This window comes from Neltuma alba, unplaced genomic scaffold, assembly GCF_004799145.2.
Source record: "Neltuma alba isolate B1F8T4 unplaced genomic scaffold, ASM479914v2 tig00012135_pilon, whole genome shotgun sequence".
NCBI classification, from domain to species: Eukaryota; Viridiplantae; Streptophyta; class Magnoliopsida; order Fabales; family Fabaceae; genus Neltuma; species Neltuma alba.
In genome coordinates this window covers 382563-410002 of record NW_021636686.1, presented here as the reverse complement: position 1 = coordinate 410002, position 27440 = coordinate 382563, and the positions used below count along the sequence as shown (strand labels likewise).

The following is a 27440-nucleotide window of genomic DNA, read 5'->3' as shown; positions in this document are numbered from 1 at the left end:
AAAATTTGTCACAGCACCTATAGGGCCATACAATATAATAATAGTATTTTGGGTTTGAGCAATCATAATTTCCTCTTCTTTTTTTCAAAATCAGAATAGGTTTCGAATATTACCGATTTTCTGAATTATAGCCGGCGATGTTGGCAGCAGCCGTTGGTGCCTTCCTCCACCGCAACAATCAAACTGAACTGACCTGGTTGGCCTAGAAACACAGAAACTAACCAACAACCCAGACCACTTGTCCTATCCAATTGATTGGCAATTCCTGGGAAAAATTGACTCAGGATAACCTAGTATAAATTTGGGTAACCCGGTAGAAACTTAGGAAACCCGGCCATTGTGTTGAGCGTGTTACTTTTTTGAAACTCAAACGCGTAAAATGATGGAGGTTGAATAAAAAGAAAAGAAGGAACAGTGTAAATCGCGATGGCCATTGAGAGAAAAGGTTGAGGGAAACTGCAGGTCACTTTTCTTTTCTTTGCCTTTATTTTTTTTTTTCGGCGACCAAAAAAGACAAGTTCAAAGCTGATAGACTCATTTCCTAGTCCTTAATAAAAGAATTAGTCTGACTTTTAATTTGGTTCTAAATATAAGACCTCAATCCACTTTATTTCTCATATTTATCCATCTTTTTTAGAAAAGTCCTTTCAGTAGTTGCACTTATTAAATATTTTATCAAATAGTGATTCTAATTAATACACATGATTAGTAACAGTATTTTAAGGAAAATAACATTTATTTATTGCAAATAGCTGATTTAACAAATTTTCTTAATTATAAGATTTAATTGGGGGAGTTGATGTTGATGTTAGTCTTATACATAAGACCTATTTAATATGTTTATTAATTTTTCCAAATTAACCTTAGTGATATTTTCTCAATAATAATTAAGTAGGAAAGGGAGGGAGAAAATTAAGAAAGATGTTTAGAGTGTTTTAGAAAATCATATTATATTAACTAATTTAACTAACATTTTTAATCTACTTGAATTAGTTTATTAGGTCTCATATTAAAAACCAGAGGAGTACCATGTTTCAATTTGATTAAGAGTGAGGTCATTCTTCATTTTATTGATGTCATATGGGTGGCTCAATAATGTGATTTACACTCTAATTATATATATACTCTTCTGGTTCTATTTCTATGGTAGAAAGAAAAGATATTTTTTAATTTTATTTATAGGGCACCGTGAGATATTTTTTTTGTATGGATGTATAATTTTACCTTTTATTTATTATTGTGTTGACTTTATTTACATGAGATATAATGTATATTAAATAAAGATAAAATTAAAAAGTTGTTAAATTTTAAATGTGAGTTATAATGAAGTTTAAAAATTTTCTTAGTCTGTGTGAAATATGTTGAATGTAACTTATAATTAGGACCCAAAGAGTATATAAGAACATACTTTAAATTTTAGGACAAGAGTATATGTGGCTATTTAAGAACATGCTTTAACTTTCCAATAAATTACGTCAATAAATTACGTCAATGACGCTAAAATGAAGGCCGAAATTTTATTTGACTACCAAAATTTTAAAACTATCAGACGAACAATCATATTAGGGCACTTGGAGGAATGTAGCCGATGCATTTTCAGTGTTTTCTATTTCTCATTCTATAACATAACCCCGCGAAGGAGTGACTGGATAACTGCTTCAATTTTCGGTCCTACGGACAGTACACGACCTAGGTGCTACGTTTTTCAACACCAAATTTATCTGCAGCTTGATCTGGGATTGGCTTTGGGTCTTTGCTGCGCAGCTTTTTCTTGTTTGTACGACAAGCTGTTTTATTATTATTATTATTTTTGGCCTGAATACAAGCTGTTTTATTTTGACCTACTAAATATCTTTTAATATTGAAGGTTTCAAAGTTTACCCTCTGCTTCTACTGTTCAATTCTTCACATCTTTATTTTTACAGAAATTGGAATATAATTTTATATAAGTCTGTTATAAAGGTGACACAAGTTGCATTGTAGATGAACAACATTTCATTTTCTCTTACCCAATGCTATACACAACTCAAAGTTCATTAGTTGCTTCGTTTTTTGTGTGTAAGGTAGTTTTGATGGTAAATCCATGCAAGTGGCCAAGTTCCTGTTTAAGAATGGGTTCAAGGAGGTGTATGCAATTAGAGGAGGAGTCAGAGGCGAGCAAAGGTGGATGGCATGTGTGTTTTTAATTTTTCCCAATTCTGCCTGATGTTCTTCACCACATAAAATTCATAAGAAATTTGATGTAAGTTGGCAAATAATCAAATTCTTCATCCTTTACTGCAACATTTATCTAATACTCTTTTGAATATGAAAAATCCTAAATGGCGGATTCATTATTATATTGTGATAATTCAAGGCCTACTCTTTTATTTGATGACAACTTTAAATGGAGGTTTCTGGTTACAGAAAGTCTGTTGGAAAGATGGTTTAGAGGAAGGAATTTTATGCCTTTATATTTGCAGGAAATACAGGATACCCTTTTACCTCCTTCTGTACATATTTACCCAAGGAAAAAGAAACAAGCTTCAGAACAACCTGGTACAAATGGGGCCATTCAGCTAAATGAAGATAATGGTAACTCCTTGTCCCTAAAACCGGAAGATCAAAGTTCAGACACTGGACCTGCGAGAAAGTCTGCAGAATCCTTTCCAGATGTGAAAATTGATTCTAAAGCTTCCTCCTCTCCCTACCCAAATGTACATTAACTGAAACCATCTTTTTTCTCCCCAGTTACCATCTATTTAAGTACTATCAAATCACTTTTGGATATTTTAGCCGGGAAAAAATGTTTTAGTGAGATCAATAATATTCTGTTTGCTTATTGGTGAAAGGTTCAACTCCTTCCTCATTTTAATTATTGAGCAAATACGTATGAGCATGAAAGTTAGCATTTCAGTAGGACCATGGTTGGGCCCACACTTGTATCCTATAGTATGTTAGTTTACTGGCGTTCTAAATCACATTGTTTAGAAAATAGGGTAATTCTGCGGAAAGCACTACCTTGGCTTATGAGTAGTTTCATTGTAATATCTAAAATTTCATGCTTTAATTCTACAAGTAAATAAGGACCCTTGTGTGATTGTTTTTATGTTTTTGACAGTACCCAGATATGAAGCCACCATCCTCCCCAACTCCATCAAAGCCACAATAGCGACATTGTTGGTATGCAATTCCCATTCTTGCCTAATATTTGAATGTTTTGTCTTGACGATAATATCTTCTTTGTGTTTGTTAAACTTCAGAGATAATGAAAGCAGTGTTTTTAGTTATGAATGAGCTAGGGAATTATTTGTCAACTTTTCTTTTACCAGCAAAGAAAATTTCTGTTACAATAATGAATATATCGCACGTGATCCTAAGTCCTCACCGTTTACGAGCAAAACCAATCCGGATGTCTTCTGTGAAGTTAAAATAGCACAAAACCGAGTTACTCTCAAGAAAAAGGTGCGCCATCTATCATGTAGAAATAGCATACCAGTCCTGAATTATGGAGTTGCAGTACATTGGCTCACTAAAGGCTTGGATTTTACAGTATGATTGGATTGAGAAGAATAGACAGGAAGGGAAGAGATCTAGAATTTTGATTTGACAAATTTTCCTGTTTAGATTTAAAGTTATCATTTTTATGCATTAATATTCATTGCTAACATTAAACAGTACCATGAGATCTCTCTATTGCGGTTTACTTTGAGACAGTCTGTGATAGAGCCAGCAGCTAGAAACTATATGACTGGGAAAATATTGCCGTGTATCCTCTTCACTGATTGAAAATAAGAGAATACAAACACTAATTATTGATGCAAAAAGCTAACACACCTGGAAATACGCTAAGAAAATAGCTAGAAAATGAAGGAAAACAATCATGATCTGATATTCGAGAGATCAGACACGCCTCTCCTATCTAACACACCAATTGCCTACCTCACTACTACGCCTTTCCCTCCTAAAACGTACTCCCACTACCTGACAATGTCAGAAAATCGCTACCCCTGTTGCATATTATCATTCCCGCTTCTACCCTTTCTTCGTAGCAAATTCTGATCAGACATGGGCCCTGGGCCATCTTTGGTTCTTCTCTTGTACTTTCTGTCCCAATACTTGTTGGGCCCATCAGTCTGAAGAAAATCCTGACCCATATATTATACAAACAGCAGCAGCAATAGAGTGGCTGGCTAGATATGATCGCAGACACATAACATAGCATGAGAAGAGACATCATAGGTCATGATGGGTAGTGAGCATTTACTGCAAATTTTTAATTTACGTTGCTGAAAGATACACTTTAATTAATGTACATAAACTCATACTGTGAACCACATTTATGTTTGAGCAGAAGAAACAAATAGAACAGCAGTACTTTTGGCTGCCTTTATGATCCTTCAAAAACCAATACAGAAGCGAGCCCTGTATATATCTATCCTTCTTTCTAGGTTTGTCTTGTCAATGTCTAGGCTCACGATTGTTGAGAGTGGCTAGCTGCTAGGCTTTCCCTCGTAATCGTTTTATGGATGAAATTTATGATACAGCAGGTATCATGGAGGACCATAATGGAATTTTACTTATTGTTTGATTAATCTTCAAATATAAATTTAGGTTCCATTTCATGACTAAATAAGGACACCTGAATTATTCTTTTATCTTCTTGACAGGGCCTCCAGCATATGAAGCCACCTCTTTCTTTCATCCATTAAAGCTTCAACAGTGATTTTACATGACATTCTCAATTGGCATCTTTAGGCAGAAATGATTTTTGTAGGCAGAAATTCCATAGTTGAATTTCTCATCCCCACAATTTTATTTTCTTCATATTATGTGCTTGTTGAATTTCAGGGATAGTGGAAACTCTGTTCTCAGTTATGATTGGGTTAGGGAATTATTTGTCAATTTTTCTGACAGCAATCAAAATTCCTTGTATCTTTGATGGATGTATTGCACGAGATCCTTAGTCCTCACACAGGAATTACAGATTACAGAATCAATCTGACTGTTATTTGTGATTGTTATGCTAGGAGGCTGTGTCACAAATTAGCATAAGAAATTACATTTGCATTTGAATTCATACTGACTTGGAATTTGTGGTGCAAGGTCAAGGTTTCTTATTCTACTCTGTTTTCTGAAAATCCTGTTTTGAAGGCGACAAGTCTTGTTTAGAAACGTGTACTTCATAGCTACTCACATGCAATTTTAGGAAGCTGACTTTTCTTAGAGAATTTCTTCCTTCTTAATCTCTGCTTTTATTTTCCATGTTTATGGTGGAAAAGGGAAAAAGACTTCAAATTGGTTTCTCTGAAAATTAAAAATTCTGGACTTCCAACTTTCACATTGTATTAAGAGAGTTGATCTTTAGACAACATTGTTGGAATGGAAAGCTTTTATATAAAAATTAAAAAAAAAAAAGTTCTTGAAAACAACAATAATGTTTTGAAAGTCCGATCCACCCATCCAAGACTCTCCTCTAACACAAACAGGTGAACACATTGCCATGTCCAACATATCACGACAGATTTCAAAAGGGAAAATGACAGATAGTGTCAATTTTCGCAAGATAATGACAGTTGATCATAAAGCTTGAAAATGTCTATTAAATACCAAAGTCGTTGATTGATTATCTAAAATTGAAATGGCTATCAATTGGAAGACTTAAACTTTAGGATCCTTAACTATCATTATCTTGCTTAAGGTTTTACTTGTCATTTTCCCTTTCTAAAAATTGCAGCACATATCAGAAGTACCGGCGCTATACGACAAACCCAAATCAGCTTTTGCGATAATGATGATTTCAAAAACCTGCGAGGCTTAGAACCGTCATAAATCAGGTATGCTGCAATCTTCTTCACAGGATATTGAGGTCCAATACTTAAAACAAGCTCCACCAGATCACCAGGTTGAAAACTTGAAATGATATTCTGCCACTCGGCATCTTCATGAAAAGTTGACGAGTCTCCCTTAAGATGTTTTACTGTTGCTTTTGTGAGGTTAATGATTAGAACATCCATGAGAAATTGAGGCGTTGTGGTGTCCGTGCAAGAAGAATACCTGACGTTGAGAAGCATCGCTTTCAAGCGATAACCTATGACTTGAGGTACCTTAAAAATTACTGAGCGTCCTTCACCCTTAAAGATGAACCAATCGCGATACTGATCACCAGGTAGGTGAAAATCATCCCACCCACCATAATTCCATCCCTATTTTGCATCAACATATGAATCAAATAATAATGTGGCCAGAAAAGGAAAGAAAGCAAGGATCAGATAATAATTGTTCATGTTTCTGTTAAATATTGTTGAAAAACAACACCGAAGCCTTTTCATCGTTATATTAACACATAAAACACACGCACTAACAAGATTTGGTTATTTCACAAAGCTCATCAGGTTTAAAATCAAAAAAGAGACGAACCTGAGAAATTTCCTCTCTGAACAAGTCTATCTTGTCTAACACTCCAAGTTGAAGTAAAAGAGATTTCAAGGAATCTGCTGGCCTTGAAATCTGAAGTTGGTCATGGGCCTCAGATGATGCAGAAGCTTCCGCATATGAGATCTGGGGTATATCTTGAGTTGCTTCCAATCCCACAAAATTTGTCTCATACAAGGCATCCAAAAGTCTTGCCATTCTTTCATAAAATCGAAACTGAGGTCGACATTCCTCCCACATATGTCGCAGCTTCACAAGATCGCCCAGAAATGGAGATAGGCCACAAAAGCTACTATTCCGTCTAACTGAGATATCGATGGCTGATATGCTTTGCACAAATTCTTCAATAGGAGAGTGGGCAATATTGTTAGGTGACATCCAAGTCCATATGAGAGAAGGAAATATGTCTTTTGCTCTTCCTTCATGACCAAGGAAAGATATGTATCCGTGCTTAAGCCCTTCCAGTCTTGCTAATGAAAAGGGTACTTGTGTTATGGCAGTTTTATCTGCCATCAGAGTTGTCAAGGACTCCATCTGCTCAATATCTTCTTCTAAATGGTCAATCAATGAACAACCAGAAAGAATAAGAGTTTTGACAGATTTCAACTTGTAGATGTTTCTAGGAAGATATCTGAGACTTTTGCAATCTTTTAGATTTACATGAAGAAGATTTTTTGGGTGCCCAATGCTCTCATGAATATAAATCAAGCTTGGACAATCTTTCATCAGTAGTCTTTCAAGGTTTGGTAGTTTTGTAAAATCAGGAGTTTGTGTCAAATAAGACGAATGACTGAGATTGAGTGTCTTCAACATATCCAGGAGCTGCAAAAACATGCAAGTTTCAATTAAAATAATTAGAAACTTCATACTAGTAGAATTATATGATCAAAAATATTGATTATCTTCATAAATAGTAATAATATAAATATATACACCTGGGGCTTCTTCCAAACAACTTTGAGGCTGCTATATTTGAAGTCAATAGCAACTAAATTTTGTTGGTAAAAGTTTTTTGGAATGCATTTTAATGGAAATCTATGCCAACAAAGCCACCTGAGCTCTTTAGAAAGATGTTGATAATCTCCTTTAAGATTTACATAATCTAGTTGAAGCAATCTAAGTTTCTTCATCTCCTTAAACGCCTCAGAATCAATGACACGCTCTCTATGGGTTTCTGGTGCTTTCAGAGATATACCCTTAATAGCTTCAGTTCCCTACAAATATGTGGGAGAAAAAATGTTGAGTGAGGGAAACATTTATGATAAATGTTGAGAGAAAGCCAATTAACAAATAACATTTATATATCTCTTGATCTTGCTTTTCATGTACAGGATTGCTATAACAAACTTGTTGGAAAAAGATAACGCATCCCTTGGAAAAGAAAAAAATATGCCGAGAAAATCCTTACCGAATGTTTTGTTAACACATCAAGCACATCTTTGTGAAACCATAGCCTGCTACGTTCCTTAGGATGTTTCGGTGGGCTTCCACGAATGATTTCTTTCCCCATTTCTTGTAATAAATCGTGCATTTCAAGTTTATTATTCCTACCAACTTTTACTAGGCTCCGCTCTATGAGGATTTGTAGTCCATCTTCTGCATAAAATTCACAACCATCTAATATTTGTGTGACATAGTTCCTATCCTTGTTGATAAAAAAGCAACATATGTCAAGGAAAATGTCCTTCTCTGTATGGTCATCCAATCCGTCATAACTTATTTTTAACCTTTCGTATACATCTTTATTAGGAATCCTCTGTAGTTTGGACAATACACCCTTCCATTGTTTAATTGTTCTCCCACGCAAACAAGAACCAAGGACTTCAAGAGCAAGTGGAAGTCCATCACAATAAGCAACTACCTCTTTAGATAATTCTATGAAGTTTTCAGAGGGTTGTGCTTGCTTAAAGGCATGCCAACTGAAAAGCACAAGGGGCTCCATTCCATTCATTTCTCTCATTCTATACTTATGATCAGCATTAATGACATCAAGCAAATGTTGATCTCTAGTTGTTATGAATATTATACTCCCAGGACAAAACCATTCAATACTCCCACAGAATGTGTTTAGTTGATTAACACTATCCACATCATCCAATACAACAAGCACTTTTATGGTGGGAAATCTTTCCTGAATTATTTTTTTTCCTCTATCAATATTAGGTATTTTGAAAAAATCTATCTTTATGATATCAGAAATTAATTGCTTTTGCAAATTAACTAACCCAGTAGCATGTTTTGAATTTTCTCTTATATTTGCAAGAAAACTTCTTGCTCTTCTAAACTTACGACCAATTGTATTGTAGACGGCTTTGGCAACAGTTGTTTTGCCGATGCCTCCCATCCCCCAGAGGCCTATGATAAGAGGCTTTTGGGATCTCTTTCCTGACCATTCAATTGTCAATTCATGAATCCGTGATTCTATTCCCACTGGATGCTTGGCAACAAATAATTGTCCATTGTCTACTTTTTTAGAAACACTCTCAACAATGGTCTCAATCAACTCACTTTCAAACCTGTCAATATTAAATATCGGTGAAACAATATAATCAACAACATATATACCATTATTATCAAAAATAAAACCCACAAGACTTATTTTTAAATAGAAAGATGTTAGAGGACCTTTGAGATTAAGACTTAAGAGATGGACCAATTTTGCTACTAAATATTTATATGCATCATAGGAAAACTTCCAATATTGGATAAATGAGTGGGCATTAATTGATGGAACCGAATAAGAGAGGGCTTCAAAAGAAGGCCAATGGCACTCATTTTTTTTTTTTTTTTTGGTCACGCCCAAACTTACAACAGCTCGATCAGCACAAAGTATAGGGTAACCTCACTTTATAAGTTGATTTAATTTAATATTTTCAACTTACAATTAGTAAGATCTACATTATTAATAAAATATCATATGAATACATTTATTCATTCACGAACTTATGTATAAATACTCAACATAGATCTCTTTATACATTTGACTTCTTAAACATATCTGCAACAATCAATCAACAAATTCTCTTTTTAACAAGATATGAGACCCTTTCCCTTAATTTAGGCATATATAAATAAACAAACAAGGAAGGGGGCATCATATCTATAAATTTTGTTGTAGCAACTTTTATACACAGCAAAAGAATAAATCAGAATTATCATAAAATCAACTTTATGGTAAGCAATAATACAATTATCCAACAAGAAGGTGATGTTTATACTATCTGGACTACAATTAACTAGGCAAGTAAATGGAGTCTCAATGCACAATTTATTACTAAAATAATCTAAGAGCCTGTGAATAAATATTGAATCACAATGAATTGAGAGCCGTACTTTGATAATTCAAATCTATTAAACACTAGAAATAAATATGTGTGAATGCAAGTTTGTTATTGATGCAAATTTCAAATGAAAGAGATAATCTTTTTTTAATTATTGCATGTATAAACCTTGTTTTCAAACTTTTTATAACTAAGCTTATATTAAACAAAATTAGGAACCAAAGAAAATAATCACAAGTACAATTCAAATAATAAAAAATTTAATAAAAGAATTTATTTTCAATGATACAAAATAACATTGAAAACATTTTTCCTCTAAAAATTTGTTTCATTAGAGGAACCAAGACAGAACAAGTAACAAATGCAACTCAAAAGCCACAAGTAACAAATGCAGTGTGGAGGCCATGAATAACAAGCACAACACATACAGAGGCCATGAATAATAAAATAGCAAGGGCTGCATAGAGACCACGAATAACAAGCATGGCACAGAAGTCATGAAGAACAAGCATAGCATGTACGCTATGAATAACAAGGACTTTGTGTCGAATTCCTCTGATAAAAGGGTTCACAATCTTATAAGAAATCATTTATCTCAATAGATGAAAATTACTCATGTATATTATGAAAATTCAATCTTATAAGAGATTTGCAAAATATTCATAATCCATATCTCATTAATATAATAATAATCTTAATGACAAATTATTATGAGAAAATTAGCTGGAAAGACTTGCGAAGGATAATATTTATTTATTGAGGAAGGGGATTGTAAGAATTGTAATTATTTAGCAGAAACAGATATCAAAATATAAATTTTAAAAGATTAAATTGTCTCTAACCAGACATACTACATTCTCTCCTACATTCAGAATTCTTATTAAAAATAAAACTAAAATTTCTCATCACCCACGTGATTGTATTATTTATGCAAGCAAAATGTCGGAGAACAGAATTATTTATGAAATAAAAAAGGGTTAATCTAACTACTTTGCAGTCCTTAATACAAAAGCTAGATAAATATCTGTGAATACTAAGAAAATTAGTTATTTGTAATAAATAATAATTATTTTTTTCTAAAATATTCTTATTAATTATATTTATTAGACTAACTTTTGATGGAGACTCCTAAACATGCACTATAAGTATTAATTGTAGATCGATGAATATGGAAGATAAAGTGAATTAAAGTGGACTAAGTTAATTATTGAGTGGGGTATCATTTTGCAGCAATTGGGGAAATTTTCACACGACACCTGAGGCCGCATGGGAATGTATTTTGAGTTTGACCAATAATCATTTCTTTTGTTTCTTAAATGAGAGGTGGTTTGATTAGAGTATTACCGATAAGCTGAAGAACTAAAGCCGGAAATGTTGGCAGCTGCCTTGAGTGCCTCCCTCCACCGCATCACCCCATCATTCTCACTTCCCAACGTTTGCTCATGTCGTTTCATTGCTTCACCATAGGTGCCTCTCTGGTGACGGACTTCAGAGGGATCTACATCATAAAATATGGGAATAGCCACCTGAGCTAGACTTGTTCGACACTCCATTATCTTCACCAGTTCATCCAGACACCACGTGGAAGCAGCATAATCTGGAGAAAATATTACCAATGCAGTTTGTGACCTTTCAATTGCTTGCAGTAATGAGGCGGAGACCTGTTCTCCCCATTCAAGCCCTGAATCATCCATGAAAGTGTGGATTCCTGACTGTCTTAGAGCCCTACAAAGATGAGAAGTGAAACCGTGGCGAGTGTCTTCACCTCTAAAACTCAAGAAAACGTCAAAATTGAACCATTCATCAACTTTTGCTTCATGAACTTGTGGCTCTATTCTCATTGAATGCTCCTCAGCCAATGATAATACTCTTGAAACTTCCTCAACTATTTTCTTAAGCAGCTCACTTTCAGACCAGCTGTCAAAATTAAATTAAACATCCGGGAAACCATAATTAGCACGCATCATTACTAGAAATAAACCAGCAATACAGACTTACTCCCTCCAGTCTTGTATATAGATTTCAAATAACTGAATCACGTTTAATGAATTAACAATTAAAATTAGTTAAAAATAATAAACATGTCAAACATGTATCTTTTTTTCCCAAATTTACTGTTATTTATTAAGAGAACAAATAAGAATCAATAAATGGAAGAATGATGAAAGAGAATATATGAAAATAATATTAATGTGAGAGGGTGATTGCAGGCCAAAAAAGTTTCCTCATGGCGCCTGGGTGACTGCAGGCCAGCCACCAAACCCCTAAGAAAAAGTCATAGGAGGACTCCCCCAAAACAGCACACTAGCTATGTGCATCTTCCATCTTCCCTAGACTCATATCAAACAAGAGATTCAGCCCATTCATCTTCAAAATTTTCAGAGAAAAGAACCCAGCCAAACCCATATCTTCCATCAGCAGCTTTGAAATCTCAACTTCCTTCTCCTTCCTATTTCAGATCCACAGAGTCGAAGCCCCAAGCACAGAGGAAAGACAGCACTCACTTCCTATTTCAGATCCTCGAACAACACGTCACAAATCCCTAAATCACCATCGCCGAACACCCTCCTTCCTTCATCCATCGTTACCTGATGCAAAGAGCAACAGAAGCCCCTTTCTCCCATCACAAAACGATTTGCCATGAAAACGACCCAAAGAAGAAGACGCTTCAACACCCCTAGGAGAAACCCCAGACCTAACGCACAGAGGAGACGTTACTTTCTCGCTCGACCGCAATTCTAAGAATACCCGAGTACAAATAAGCATGAACGATGAAGCTGAATTAAGATGGAACCAAAAAGACCATCTCAAAGCGACATTAAGTACGGCGTCCCAAGTAAAAAGTCAACCAAAAAAATGAAGAATTTATGCAAGCAAACATGTCCCAAGTAGTTCCAAAAAGCAGAGAATTACTATGAAATAGAAAGGGGTTAGTCCAACAACCTATATATGGCTATATCCAATTTCTCATGGCACTTGAGGCCGTATGGCAAAGTATTTTGATTTGAGTTCGACCCATCATCATTTCCTTCTATTTTTTTTTTCCTTTTTTAAACGAGAGCTGATTTAAATTAGAATATATTACCGATGTGTTGTTAAATGAAAGCCGGAAACGCTGGCAATTTCCCGGAGTGCCTCGCTCCACCGCAACGCCTTGTCATTCCCCGATTCCAACCTTAGCTCGTGTCGTTTCATTGCTTCACCATATGTGCCTTGCAGATAACGAACATCAAACGGATCTACTTTATAGAATATGGGCACAACCACCTGAGCTAGCCTTCTTTGACACTCCATTATCTTTACCAGTTCATCCAGACAATTTCGCGAATAAGCATAATTTGGAGAGAAAATTACTAACACAATTTGTGATGCTTCAATTGCCTGCAAAAATGATTCAGCAGAGATATCATCTCCCTTCTCAACCTCCGCATCGTCCACGTAAACATGGATTCCTCTCTGTTTCAGAGCGTTATAAAGATGAGTAGTGAAACCGTGACGAGTGTCTTGGCCTCTAAAACTCAAGTACACATCGTAAGTCCAGGAAGAACTGGAAGAAGAAGAAGCAGCCATGGCTCATGGACGGAATCAGACGACAGCGCAATAATAACACGCTTCAACGGATCACACTTTCCACGACGTACGCACATACGTACATATATATATATGTATATGTATCGATGCCAGCTATGAGAGAAAGCCACTTCATAATAAACTAGAATAATTTAGTTATTGTTCTACCATATTATTTTCTTATCCTGTTTTAGGAAATGTTTAGATAAAAATCAAATCAGAATTTTTAAAGTAATTTTACAGAATTTAATATAATATATGAGAATAGCTTTCTTTCAACTTACACGTGAAAGTACCGTTGAGCTCCCAAATACCCTTTGAAGTCATACGCAGTTATTATTCATTTTCAGACCCCAAAAATGATAAAATATTTATTTAAAGCAATCTGAACAGGAAAGAGAAAGAGTATGACTGTCTTTATCACTTAAATAGTAGTAATTTTTACCAATAAAGTAGCTGTTTCTCGGAATTGTTGACTTGAATATCATTGAAAGAAATACAAGAAAGTGGAAAAAAAGTCCAGCGCATATAAAAAGAACTATTAAAAAAACAAAAGACAAAAATAAAATAAAAATAAAGTAGTACTAAGAAAACTGAAAAAACAATCATCCGTTGTCACAAACTCATGCTCGATTTGAAATTCAGAATCCAATAACGTTTGCAAAACGATTTATCTAATACGAAGATTAGTAAAATCCATAGTCAAACATTAATCTCCCATCTAAGCAGATTTTGCTTCGAAATTTTCAGCTGCTACAAATGAATAATTTGTATTAATTTTAACCAAAACGCGCGGAAGGAAAAGATGATCAAGAGTTTCAGCATTGTTATTGCAAACAAAACACATCTGTGACGTCATTTCCTCTTTTCTTGAGAAATTAGCATGTTGGAATTGCATTTGTAAGACTTCTGTGGAGGAAAAACTCAGTGTTCTGAGGCACCTTTAACTTTCATATTAGACTTCAAATCTCTTCAGAAACTCCATTGAAAGGTACGGTCCAGGTCTGGGCACTCACAATAGAAGCAAAAAGCCAGAAAATCGCGCAAACCACCGTCTTTCACCCCCCGTATTAATATCTGATCGATTACTCACCCTAGTTTTCATATTTGTAAATTATTTATTATAAAATCATCATTTTATATAATTTCGAATGAAAAATTAATGAAATTCTCCTGCAAATCAACTATCCAAAACACTGGTATAATATACGATTCTATACGTTGATTGTACATGATATGGATCCATGCTTCTTAACGACAATAACTCAATCCTTGAATTCATAATTTTAATGATCTCATAATTAGGGCAAGGTCAGTTTCTTAAACAAATAATGATACAAATATAAAAAGCCAAGAGTTGGGCTGCTTTGGAAGCTACGCGGAAGTGGCTTTATAATTAATTCATTTATTAGTCACCCAAGTTTGAATCGCTTTGTATATCGAGCCAAGAGTTAATTAAAATAAGCACGGTAGGTGGTGTTTGGTTATCTTTAGAAAAAATATTTTCATGCAAATCGAGATAAAATTTTTCTCACATACTTCTTTCAAATTCCGTAAAATCATTTTCAAAAAGTTACAGCTTAAGTTTAACATTTTTGCGTTTGAACTAGATAAAATCGTGTCATCAATTCATTCTTAAACTAGTACTAACTATAAACTCAGCTAAACTAGCCAATTAACTCTCCAAATTTACTATTTTATCAAGTTGAGCCAGTCAAACAAGTACTGGGTAGAACTTAATTTATATAATGTTTAGGAATGTCCAATTCAAGGGAAAATACAAATTAAAAAACAAGAACTAATATTATTAGTACAACTTTTGAATGCAATATAAATTGCTATGTTGAGTATAATAATTATTAATATTGATGGATTTAATTTCAATCATTTAATATTTTTCCATAGTATTTTTTAATTATTAAAAGGAATCTTTCCATGGGACTCTTCTATTATACTTTCATTATGAATATTTTATTTTTCTAGTTTATAATATGATTGACTTTTATTAAAAAATATTTCAATGAATTAAATTTGAAATATATTTAAGCTAAATTGTTGCCACTTTTTATTTTAATAATTTAATCATATACTTTTAATAACTATTTATTGATAAAACTACACTAATAAACTCTTACAAGTCTACGATACAAGTTTATATTCTTGCTATGAGTTCGTAAGTTTTAATCCCAATTATAATTTAGTCATATTTAATATGGGATAGGAGATTCAAGGAACTAATGAAAACCTCCTCATGTGACCTATGTCTCCTTTTCTTCCCGTACACTGCCCTGTGTCTCTCCTTATACTTCTTACAGATAAAAACAGATCATCTCTAAATAATTTCCTTATTTATAAAAAACAGAAGGCGTATTATCCTCTTACCTTTCTTTTAATTGATATATATATATATTTATTGTTGTTGATGAGAATGAAAAGCCAAACATCAGACTAGCCTAAAGGGCTCGTTTTAGAATGTGGATCGCATATAGTTTGGAGCCAAGTCCAAGTATTATCTCACAATAATGAAGACCGAAGGCGAGAGACCAGGGCACTGCGACTGGAATGCAATGACCAAGGAGGGAGGAGATGGACTGACGACTGACGGCCAAGCTGCGTGTGAGTTGTGACGGATTGACCGCGAAGAAGGAGAAAGGAGAAGGAAGCCGTGAGATTAAGGGCTTCAGAGAGGGGAATAAAAAGAAAATAGGGAGAAAAATGAAAAAGACAAAAAAATAATTTTCTCCCAGTAATTTTTAGTTATTCGATTATAATCAAAATATTTTAGGAGACATCACCAAACACCGAACTAACTAAAACAAACGAATTAATGCTTTTGGCCCAAAAAAGAAATGCATTTTTATGGTGAATTCTCAAATTAATTGATACTGTCACAAAAATGGAAAAAATAATTGTTGAAGAGCGAAGACAAGCGGCCGGATACTCCAACTGCGACGGTCAACAGTAATACTCCATGGAGATTAAGCGGCGTTGACCCAACATACAAAAGTCGAGTTTTATCCTTTCTCTGTTGCTCTCTTCTTCATTTTTCATCTCTTCATGGATATACGCTTTCTATTTCTATGCTTCTCCATTCTTTTCCACTTCAAAAACCACCCTAAAAACCAGAAAAATCTTCCTGCCCTCAAACCCTTCAATCTTTTCTCATACCCGAAACCTCCTGATTCTTCATTCCAGTCTTCATATTCCACTAAGAAAACTTCTGTTTTAATGATATCAGAAATGAGTTGCTTTCGCAAATTAACTTGGTCATTAGCATATTCTGAATTTTCTCTTACATTTGCAAGAAAACTTCTTGCTTTTCCAAACTTACAACCAATTGTATTGTAAATGGCTTTGGCAACAGTTGTTTTACTGATACCTCCCATCCCCCAGAGGCTTATGATAAGAGGTTTTGGGGATCTCTTTTCTGCCCATTCAATTGTCAATGCAAGAACTCGTGATTCTACGCCAACGGGATGCTTAGCAACAGACAATTGTCCAGTGTCTACTTTTTCTGAAGCATTCTCAACAATAGCCTCAATCAACTGATCACTTTCAATCTTGTCAATATTAAATATCAGTGAAGCAATATATTCAGCCACATATAATTATCAGAAATAAGACCAACATGACTGTATTTTTAAACGGAAGAATTTTAGCGGGGCCATCAAGAATAAGAGATGGACCAATTTAGCTACTAAATATGTATATGCATCATAAGAAAACTTTCAAGTATGAGCGAGCATTAATTTCTGGAACCGATTAGGAGAAGCTTCAAAAGATGGCCAACGGCACATGGAGGCTATTGGCGCTGTATGTTAACATTGCCCAGTTTTTCGTCATGTCCAAACATACAATATCGAATGGGAATGTGTTATGCGTTTGACCAATACTCATGTCCTTTTCTTTGTTTTTTTTTTTATTTAAATGAGAGTTGATTTAATTAGAATATTATCGATATGCTGAAGAAATTAGAATAATACCGATATGCTGAAGAACTAGAGCCGGAAATGTTGGTAGCCTCTGCGAGTGCCATCCTCCACCGCATCACCCCATCATTCTCCCTTCTCAACCTTTCTTCATGTCGTTCAATTGCTTCACCATATGTGGCTCTCTGATGAAGAAAATGAGACGAATTTACTTCATAGGATAAGGGCATAACCACCTGAGCTTGACTTCTTTGACACTCCATTATCTTCACCAGTTCATTCAGACACCATTTGGAAGAAGCATAATGCGGAGACAAAATTACCAAAGCAATTTGTGATCTTTCAATTGCTTGCACTAATGAGCCAGAGACATCTTCTCCCCTTTCAATCCCCGGTTCGTCCATGAAAGAACGGATTCCTCTCTGTTTTAGTGCATTGTAAAGATGAGAAGCGAAACCGCGACGAGTGTCTTTGCCGTTGAAACTCAAGAACACATCATAAGGGAACCATTTATCAACTTGTGACTCTATTCTCCTTCTCTAACGCCTAATTCTCTTGAAACTTCCTCAACAATTTTCTCAACCAGCTCACTTTCAGAGCAGCTGTCAACATTAAATTCAACATCCGCGAAACAATAATTAGCATCATTATTAGAAATAAACTAACAATACCTGTTTTTACGCAAAGAATTTTATGGAACCATTAAGAATAAGAGATAATGGAAGAATTTAGCTATTAAATATGTACTCCTCCAATCCCAAATATAAGTCCCATTTTGTAGTTTAATTTTATTGAACCTATAATTATTTTTTGCTCATGCCAAAGTGCAAGAATAGGAAACACAATTATAATTTTTTTGGAGTTATAAATATAGGATTAAGACTCAATTTATTGTTTGTCCTATATTATTATACTCCTCTGATTCTTAAAATAGGACCTATTTAACTAATTTGATTAGATTAAAAAGATTAGGTAAGTTAGTTAATTATAAGAAATATGACATGTTTTTCTTAAAATACCATAATCATCTTCTTTAATATCCTTTCCTCCTCTTTTACTTGATTATAATGGAGGAAGATTCATAGGGGTAATTTAGAAAAAATAATAAATGTGAGAAATAGATTTTATATTTAGAATTAAAATTAATTAATAATTAGATTCTATTTTAAGGACCAGAGGAGTATATAATTTTTTATTATTTTTAATCATAATTACTTCAACATATTTCGGTGCCTAAGCATAGGTATGAAGGACGCAGCTGAATTAAGATGAAACCACAAAGACCATATAAATCCTAATTTTTGGAAAGGCCGGCCATTCGGTTCTGTTTCATTTGAAAGGAATGTAAAATAAAGCAGAAAGGTAATAAACAGAATCAGTCAAATGAATAATCAATGACAACAATCATCTTCATCATCATCAATCTTAGTGAGTGACAAATTATTGAAGCGTAAACTTTACTGAAACAAAAAGGGGTTAATCCAACAACCTGCGTTCCTGATATTTATGAAATATTACCTATATTCCGAATCTGAAAAGCTAAAGCCGGCAAGGTTGGCGGCTGCCGTGAGTGCCTCGCTCTAAGGTTTTAAGAACCGGACCGGACCGGACGGTCCGACCGGTCCGACCGTCGCCCGGTCCACACAACGGCTCGGACAGAGGGTTTGGGCTGCCTGAGTGGTTAATCCGTGTTGGACCGCCTTTTATCCGCTGTTGGGCCGGAAGCCATTCCGGATTTGTAAAAACCGGACGGGCTGAATGTCATCATAATAAAATAAAAAAAAGGCCCAAAAACTGCCAAAAGTCCATATATTACATTAAAAAAAAAATTTTAAAAAACGACCCCTGTTTGGCTCTTTCTGACTTTTTGCTTGGCCTTTCCGTTGAACGTGAGAGTGGCGGGACCGACTTTGTGAGTTTGAGTGCCCTAGGTCCCCACTGTGCTCCGTCGTCCTCCACCGTGCTCCGTCGTGCTATGTTCATACGCGCCGTCGTCCACCAGCATTCACGATCAGGTTATTTCTGATTCAGCGTCCGCACGTTCTCGCTTTGAAGGAGCTGGACCGAAAAACCGAAGTCAAAGAAGTGGAGGCTTGAAGGCAGAGGTGATCATAAATTTGAAGTCATCACAATTCAAATCTCTTGGATTCTAAACAGGTAAATCATTCTCTGCTCATTGGATTCTAAACAGGTAAGTCATCTGCTCATTGTATCGGTAATCGGCTGTTTCAAATTTCAATGAACCTATGCTCTGTTTATTTTGCCAAAACCAGAGCCGACTACCAGTAGTGCTGATGGAGAAGATAGCGTTTGATGCTTATATATATATTGAATAAGCTGTAAGCCTATAACTATTTGATTTTGACCGATGTATAAGCTTATATATATGTGTGTTGAGTGAGCTCTGAGCTGTGACCGAGGAATCCATGTTAGGATCCATTTTTCTTCGCAGCGAGCTGACGAACTTGTGTTTACTTCAGCTACATCGTGATCTGTCTCCTAAATATGCGTTTAATACAGGTCGAATGTACTGAAGAATATGATAAAACAATTCAGAAGTGTAACTGTCATATACGTATATATGTTTCCATTTGCATGTAACCAGGAGGATTTTGTTGAGTTTGGAACGAAGTTAGAAAGAAATATAAAAATAAACCAACTGTCACAGATGGCAGATATATGATGCTCACCGCCCTCTCCTTGTGTACGTTCGTGCTTGCTGCATGTATCCAAATTATATGTCTAATTTTGCCACTTATTTACTAGTCAATAGTTCTGGATTGATGCTGCAGAAATTTTTTCAACAGTCAATTGTAATTTCTTTTTGTACTAATCAACAGTTTTGAGCATCATTACTCATTAGTAGAAAATAGTTTTGATTGCTTTTAAGTCTGATTTTGCCTTCTGGCACTCGCCGTGGATTGTTTTATGAGTTCTTCCACATCTAAAATACAAGTTTCTTGTATTTTCTTGCTTTGTCCAAGAAAAACGCTTATAGCTGCGTTAAAGTCGGTAGGGTACTGAGAGTAGCCATAATGATTGGTAGCAAATTTGAATCACCTATTAATATGTGTTCATGATCATAATTCATTATTTGGCAACCATCTTTGGAAATTTCTGTTTGTTTTGTAGCTTGGTATCATGGGCGAATCAGAAGGTACATATAGTAGACATCAGTTCCTCTTTCAATTCTTTTTTTTTTTTTTAATAAAGTAGAAAGTATTTTCCCCTTCAATGATTATCTGATTGAATCAAGGGCGTAATAATGTGCTCATGTAGGAAGTTCAGAAACATAGAAAACATTCAATGAGGAATTATTTTGGAAAAAATAAGTTTACTGTTACTTAGGAGTATATTTAGTTGGGTACACAATGCTTATGATATGTTATTTTTATTATTATCTATGAACACCTATCTTCTTAAATTATAAATAGTGTCAGCATAATTGCCATGCAGTAGTTACTTGTTACAAGCTGCCTCTTCTTGGCATAGAATTGCTCTTGTACTTACATCAAGATAGTCCATCTCACTAGGTTATAGTAAAAGAAGTGGATTGATGAGCTTTGCTCATTGCATTACGCGGTTCTTGTTAAATTTTAATAAATCGACTTTCTTTATGCCTCCTGCTAAAGGTTTACTGGTTCTTTGTACCTAGACTCCTACATGATCCATAAATTATAATTATATTTCCATGAACTATAATTAATTGTTTAAATAATTGAGTGCTTAAATTCAAAATCCTTTTCTTAATTAACATGCTCTCTAGATATGTTTACTAGTTATAATTAATTGATACTATTGTGTATTTTTTGTATTGTAGAAATTAGAAGATGTCATCCCAACCACAAGAAGTATCTGGTAATGCTCCATCTACACAATCTGTGAGATCGAAGGCTGATCCTGCATGGGAACATTGTGTTCAAGTAGCTAGCAAAAACTCAAGTGGCAAACCTCGCTTGAGATGTTTGTATTGTGCAAAGGAATTTGGAGGTGGAGGGATACATAGAATGAAACAGCATCTTGCGGGAATAAAAGGAGATATAATAAGTTGTAAAAAAGTTCCGGGTGATGTTCGCTTTCGGTTGGGAGAAAATTTGAAAGAAATTGAAGAGAAGAAAGGTAAGAAACAAGATATATATGAGGAGGACAATCCCTATGGTCCTAGTGTCACACCATTTGAAGGGGATGCTCCAAATTTGCAAGAGGTTCCTCCGACACAGATTCAAACTCCTACTCCAACTTCTTCTCAGCAAAATATTCAAACTTCTGCCTTAAGACCATCTCAAGCTATGAAAAGAAAGCCATCTGCACCAATAGACAAATTCTTTGCCCAAGGACAAGTCCAGGTGCACAACCGGGAATTAGAAGTGCGTTTGCAGGTAAGGAAGCTGTGCATAGAGCAGACTTAGCTATGGCTAGGTGGCTCTATGATTGTTGTATTCCAATTAATGCTGTTAATTCTCCTTACTTCCAGCCTATGATAGATGCTATTGCAGCTATTGGACCTGGTTATAAAGGGCCATCTTATCATGCTTTTAGAACCAAATTACTACAAGATATGAAAAAGGAGGTTCAATTGTTAGTTGATGAGTGTAGAGGCTTTTGGGCAGAAACTGGTTGCACAATAATGGCTGATGGTTGGCAAGATCAAAGAAATAGGCAATTGATTAATTTTCTTGTTTACTGTCCTAGAGGGATTGTGTTCATTAAGTCTGTTGATGCCTCAGATATTGTGAAGGATGCTCAAACTCTTTGTAACTTATTCTTGGAAATGGTTACATTTGTTGGTGTGGATAATGTGGTTCATTTGGTAACCGATAATGCAGCTAATTATAAAGCTGCTGGGAGGTTATTAACTGACAAGCATCCTTCTATATATTGGTCTCCATGTGCTGCCCATTGCTTAAATTTGATTTTAGCGGACATTGGCAAAATGGCTCTTGTTACTAGTTTGGCATCAAGAGCTTCAAAGGTTTCAAAATTCATTTACAATCATGCATTTTTGCTTGCCTGGCTGAGAAAAAGAGAAGGTTGGAAAGAAATCATCCGTCCAGGACCTACACGGTTTGCTACCACATTTATTGCATTAAAAAGTCTTCTTGATCACAAGCATGATTTACAAGCCCTGGTAACTAGCAAGGCATTTTTAGATTCCAGATACTGTAGAGATCAGAGAGCCAAAGATGTAACATTGATTATATTAGATAACAAGTTCTGGAATGATTGTAAGATTATTGTTGAAGTTGTGAAACCACTTGTTCGGTTGTTGAGAATAGTTGATTCTGATGATAGGCCTTCACTTGGATATATCTATGAGGGTATGTATAGGGCAAGGAAAGCTATCAAGAGTACTTTCATGAACAAAAAAACTTTATACAAGCCTTATACAAGAATTATTAAGAGAAGGTGGGATACACAGCTTCGTCAAGATCTTCACACAGCAGCTTATGTCTTAAATCCTGCTTTTCTTTATGACCAGGCTAACTTTTCTCAAAAGCCAGAGGTTATGAATGGATATCTTACAGTTATAAATAGAAAAGTAGCTTCCAATAAGACCAAGTTCTTGCAAGAAGGCACACAGTACCAAAATAGAAGTGGTAGCTTTAGTCATCCTTTGGCCCTTGAATCTGCAAAATCAATGCGACCTGGTAAAGTTTTATATTTTAATGTTTGATGATAGTTTGATGAGTCATGATTCTTGATTCTTAGGTATTAAGCCTGTGACTTAATCATTTGATGATGTTTTATTTTTGATATGACAGATGAATGGTGGCGATATTTTGGAGGTAGTTGTCCAAATGTGAAAAAGTTGGCTATTCAATTGTTAAGCCAAACTGCATCTTCATCAGGTTGTGAAAGGAATTGGAGTGTCTTTGAAAGAATACACTCTAAGAAAAGGAACAGGTTGGAGCATAAAAGGCTGAATGATCTTGTCTTTGTTCATTACAATTTTCGTTTGAGGAATAGGTATATTTTTCTAACTTTTAGACTCTACTTGAATTTATATTTTCCAAACAATTGATTAAATTAATGCTAATACTATGTTATTGTCATTTGTTTTTCAGAGTTGTTAACAAGAACAAAACTTTTGATCCTATTGATTATGAAAGTATTGATAAGATTGAATACTGGATAACTGAAGAAGTTGATTCTCCTCCACTTTCAACATTTCGTGCTGATGAGATCGAAGAAGACATCATTTATGATGATACAACACTACCAATGCCAAATGTTTTCATCAATGAAGAAGGTTAGATGTTTTTTAATCTTTCTATTTTTTAATTTATATTTTACATTTGACTAATTTCAATAATATGATTGTTGCAAACTATTTTATAAAGATAATTATGAAGAGAGAGGCAATGAGGCTCAAGTTGAGGATAGATGCTTTGACATTGGAGTTGGAGCAGGTGTTGATTTGGGATCATTTTCTCAACAAGACATTGATAGTCACAGTGCAGAGGCTGCAGACCCAGATGCCTTTTTGGAGACTCATGCTTGGCTTAATCAAGATCCTCTAATATTTGACAAGTCATGAAGTCATTTGTCTTAGTGCATTATATTGAGTACTTAGGAGTCATGTAGTGTTAGATTGCTAAGGACTTAAGGAATTTTATTTTGTTAAAACATATATAGTAAACATAATTTTACTATAAATTATGCTAATTATATTTATCATATTATATATATACTATATAACTATTTTTAATTTAATTATTATCTTACCAGTTCGACCGAACGGTCCAACCGTTTAAACCGGTTGAACCATGACCCGCTGCTCTTTCCGGCTCGACTTCCGGTCCGGCTTTTAAAACATTGCCTCGCTCCATCGCAAGACCCGATCACTTCCCTTTCCCAACCTTTGCTCGTGTCGTAGTATTGCCTCACCATATGTGCCTTTTTGATGACGAACATGAGACGGATCTACCTGATAGAATATGGGAATGACCATCTGAGCTTGACTTCTCTTACACTCCATTATCTTCACCAGTTCATCCAGACAGAAAGTGGAAAAAGCATAATTTGGGGACAAAATTACTAATGCAATTCGTGATTCTTCAATTGCTTGAAATAACGTTTCAGAGATATTTCCTCCCAACCCGGTCCCTGGATTGTCCGCGAAAGCATGGATTCGTCTCTGTTTTAGAGCGTTATAAAGATGAGAAGCAAAACCGCGACGAGTGTCTTGACCTCTGAAACTCAAGAACACATCGTAAGTCTAGGAAGAACTTGAAGAAGGAGAAGAACCCATGGCTTATTGGCGAAATCAGACAGCAGCGCAAAATAAAACGCTTTAACGGATCACAATTTTCACAAGAAAGTGACTTCAATAAGCCAGACTTTATTTTAAAAGAAACAACAGTCGGTCAATTACAATTTTTTGCTATTGGCGGCCAGAAGCAGTCAATTACTGTAATTTAGTTATAGTTCTGCCATCTCATTCTCTTCCCTGCCGTTTAATTCATGGGCAAAATTTTCATTCTAAGAGATAATGAAATTGGACCCCGCTATTCTTTTCTCACAGTTAATTCGTTTTTAGACACAGTCAAGATATTAATTAGGGATTAAAATACAAAAAAAAGGCGCTAATTTTTAGAAGGATTAATGCAATATTTAATCCCTAAAGTCAAGGATATTATATTTATGCTAGATTAGTAATATTTAACATCTTTTGAATCCTATTGTTAATATGAAGATCTTGTTGATCGGTAATCTATAAATATCACTATATGTACTCTCTGAACTTGAAGGTATGCCTTGACAATAATGTGTTAACATGATACTAGTTTTAAATTGCAAAAACCAAAATCAAAATGAATTGAAGATTATATTAACCATTTTTAGAACATCACATAGTGATGCTTATTAGTACTAAAAACCAGAATGGTCATTGAACCAATTGAAATAGTGATTCAAGAGTTATTGGGTCAGACCGAGATTAACTTGAATAAGACTAGTAATAATTAAAATAATTTAATTTAATTAAAATGTATAGAAATAGTCATATATTAATTATGAAAAATATAATATTTAATCTTTGAATACATACCCAGATTACAAAGTGTTTATATATGTTTTTTATTTTTTGGGTCCAAGAGCTTGTAACTTAATTGACGCCGATGTCTCCTCTTACAGAGGAGGTCATGTGTTCTACAAGAGTGGAGCTTAGCAATGTTTGATAAAAAAAAAAAAAAAAAAAAAAAGCCATTTCTCCATTGCCAAAGCACCAAACCGCACACTGCAAATATCTGATTCCATTCATTCCATCTGCCCTTTGACTTACAGATTCTGCAGAGACCATTCATAAAGATTCAGCTCAAAAAAGTCTCCCCATTCCTGTCTTCCCAGCAACTCATTCCATACTTGCCTTGCTATTACATAACCACGCAACACATGATGAGTGCCTTCGACCTCTGCCCCATAAACTAGACACCCTGGAGATGTCTCTTAAGATTTTACATCTTTTAGGAGAAGCAAGCAAGCCACCATTTGCAGCGAACCACAAAAAAACCTGCATACGCCTAAGGACCCCCCCCCCCCCCAATTTCCAGATCGCTTTCACAATTTATCACCCCTCAACCCAATAAAACCTTTCAAAAGTTTATCCATTTTGGCAACAGAGAACTTACCATTCGAACTATTTATCCACTTCACCTTATCACAGCTATCATCTGTGGTTGGTGGCACTATAGCTTGAACTCTCTCCACGGTCTCGTTTGGCAGTAGCTCCTTCAACGTGTCCAAGTTCCACTCTCCCCATTCATTCAAAAAATCCCTTACTAACATTTCTCCCATCTCCTCCCTCCACGTAGTCCTACATTTCTCCTTCGACACCTTCTTATTCCCAATCCATCTATCTTCCCAAAACCTGACTCTCCTTCCATTTGTAACTTCCCAACCAACATTTGCCACCATTCTGTCTCATAGTTTTCCCAGCCTCTTCCACACAACTGAATCACTCTGCTTGACACTACAAGACCTTTTTAATTTCGCTTTCCTCCCATACTTAGCATTCAACACTTTTGACACAAGCTTCTCTGGTTTCTCTATCATTTCCCATCCCACTTTGCACAACAATGCATCATTCATCACTGTCAAATCCCTTAGTCCTCATCCACCAACTTCCTTCAGCAAACACAATCTCTTCTAACCCTTCAGATGGATCTTCCGTCTACCATTCTCCTCCCCCCAAATAAATTCCCTCTGCAATTTCTCTATTTGCTGACACACCCCTCTATGTATATTTTCATGCAACATGTGGTACACCTGAGTTTGGTGTGTGACCGATTGCACTAAGGTTAACCTGCCAACCAAAGATAACCAATTTCTTTTCCAACCACTCAACTTCTTCTGCACTTTATCAATCAGAAAACTAAATTTCTGTTTTGAGTTCCTCCCTTCCACTACATTGGCTACCAAAATACCTTCCTATATTCCTAGTTTTTGGCGACCCACATAAATTAATCAACTAAATAAGCTAGAATTTAGGCTTATAGGCTAGCCCTTATGAAAATAGGTGTCTTATTTATTTAAATAGAACTTGCTATAGACATGAACCCGACCCTATTCTATTTACCAAATAAGTTAGGTTAGACTCAAGTAGGTTATGCCGTAGGCTTTTGATAAGAACTTAATCTACTTTCATTCCTATTTATTAGCCATGAGTCAGTGTTTTAAGTTCAACGAGTTAATATTTTTATTACTAAAGTTAAGTTTTTCAAGTTTAAGAAACTGAAATTGTAATTTTTAAATTTAAAGAATTAAACTGAAACTTGATATAAATTTAAATGATTAAATATATAATTATCCTATAAGCATCGTTGATGAAGAGACTTGAAAAACTTGATTAACAGAAGATACTCTTTTACCACACAGCTTGAAGTTCATAGAACTTACACACCAAGGAACTCATCATTCTGGCCACTTCTTTTTCTTTTTTTTTTTTTTTTTAATTAACAAAAAGACACCTTAACTGATAATCATGTACCTAGGGGGCCAACTAAACAGTCTTCCCTCAGAATGTTATAAACTCCTCCAGCGGATCAAAGACCCACATGAAAACCAGGCAGTGCTTTAAGACCCTTCTTACCAAGGAAGTCAGCGGCCTCATTATTGCAGCTACTATCAATATAGTTAATGTGAACATCCCATTCCTGCTCTAACAGAGACTTCACTTCTCTAATCACGCCACAATCTGCATGCTTATCCTCCTGGCAGCAAGTAATAATAAGCTCAATTACATTCG

General features: G+C 35.1%; 3 protein-coding genes and 1 long non-coding RNA gene across 4 annotated transcripts; 2 read left to right on the top strand and 2 right to left on the bottom strand.

Moving 5' to 3' along the window:
* The first annotated feature begins 2564 nt into the window (after positions 1 to 2564).
* Positions 2565 to 4732, top strand: LOC114723366 (uncharacterized). Its single transcript, XR_003738229.1, has 3 exons — positions 2565 to 2696; positions 3101 to 3162; positions 4650 to 4732. It is a non-coding gene; the product is annotated as an uncharacterized LOC114723366 (long non-coding RNA).
* A 958-nt stretch (positions 4733 to 5690) lies between these two features.
* LOC114723349 (TMV resistance protein N-like) lies at positions 5691 to 13265 on the bottom strand. The gene is made up of 7 exons (XM_028909546.1): positions 12781 to 13265; positions 12001 to 12144; positions 11040 to 11612; positions 7823 to 8930; positions 7350 to 7628; positions 6400 to 7236; positions 5691 to 6185 (listed from the first exon to the last, which is right to left on the bottom strand). The coding sequence occupies exons 1-7, from the start codon at positions 13263 to 13265 to the stop codon at positions 5691 to 5693; spliced, it is 3921 nt and encodes a 1306-aa protein (XP_028765379.1).
* Positions 13266 to 16312: 3047 nt separating this feature from the next.
* Positions 16313 to 17598, bottom strand: LOC114723348 (TMV resistance protein N-like). Its single transcript, XM_028909545.1, has 2 exons — positions 17249 to 17598; positions 16313 to 16817 (listed from the first exon to the last, which is right to left on the bottom strand). Exons 1-2 carry the CDS (start codon positions 17596 to 17598, stop codon positions 16313 to 16315), a joined length of 855 nt encoding a protein of 284 aa, XP_028765378.1.
* Positions 17599 to 21024: 3426 nt separating this feature from the next.
* Positions 21025 to 23732, top strand: LOC114723347 (uncharacterized). The gene is made up of 5 exons (XM_028909544.1): positions 21025 to 21573; positions 21669 to 22842; positions 22957 to 23161; positions 23260 to 23444; positions 23536 to 23732. The coding sequence occupies exons 1-5, from the start codon at positions 21025 to 21027 to the stop codon at positions 23730 to 23732; spliced, it is 2310 nt and encodes a 769-aa protein (XP_028765377.1).
* The last annotated feature ends 3708 nt before the right edge of the window (positions 23733 to 27440 follow it).

Excerpts from the sequence above, each read along its gene's own strand:
- LOC114723349 (XM_028909546.1), bottom strand. The coding sequence starts at position 13,265 with ATGGCTGCTTCTTCTTCTTCCAGTTCTTCCTGGACTTACGATGTGTAC. Across the intron at positions 8,931-11,039 it reads TTTAGTTCTTCAGCTTATCG|GTTTGAAAGTGAGTTGATTG; the intron begins GTAATACTCTAA and ends TAATATTGACAG. Across the intron at positions 6,186-6,399 it reads TCAGAGAGGAAATTTCTCAG|GGATGGAATTATGGTGGGTG; the intron begins GTTCGTCTCTTT and ends GATGCAAAATAG.
- LOC114723348 (XM_028909545.1), bottom strand. The coding sequence starts at position 17,598 with ATGGACGAACCGGGGATTGAAAGGGGAGAAGATGTCTCTGGCTCATTA. Across the intron at positions 16,818-17,248 it reads TCTAGTTCTTCAGCATATCG|TGATCAGTTGATTGAGGCTA; the intron begins GTATTATTCTAA and ends CAAGATTGAAAG.
- LOC114723347 (XM_028909544.1), top strand. The coding sequence starts at position 21,025 with ATGTCATCCCAACCACAAGAAGTATCTGGTAATGCTCCATCTACACAA. Across the intron at positions 22,843-22,956 it reads TGCAAAATCAATGCGACCTG|ATGAATGGTGGCGATATTTT; the intron begins GTAAAGTTTTAT and ends TTGATATGACAG. Across the intron at positions 23,162-23,259 it reads AATTTTCGTTTGAGGAATAG|AGTTGTTAACAAGAACAAAA; the intron begins GTATATTTTTCT and ends TTTGTTTTTCAG.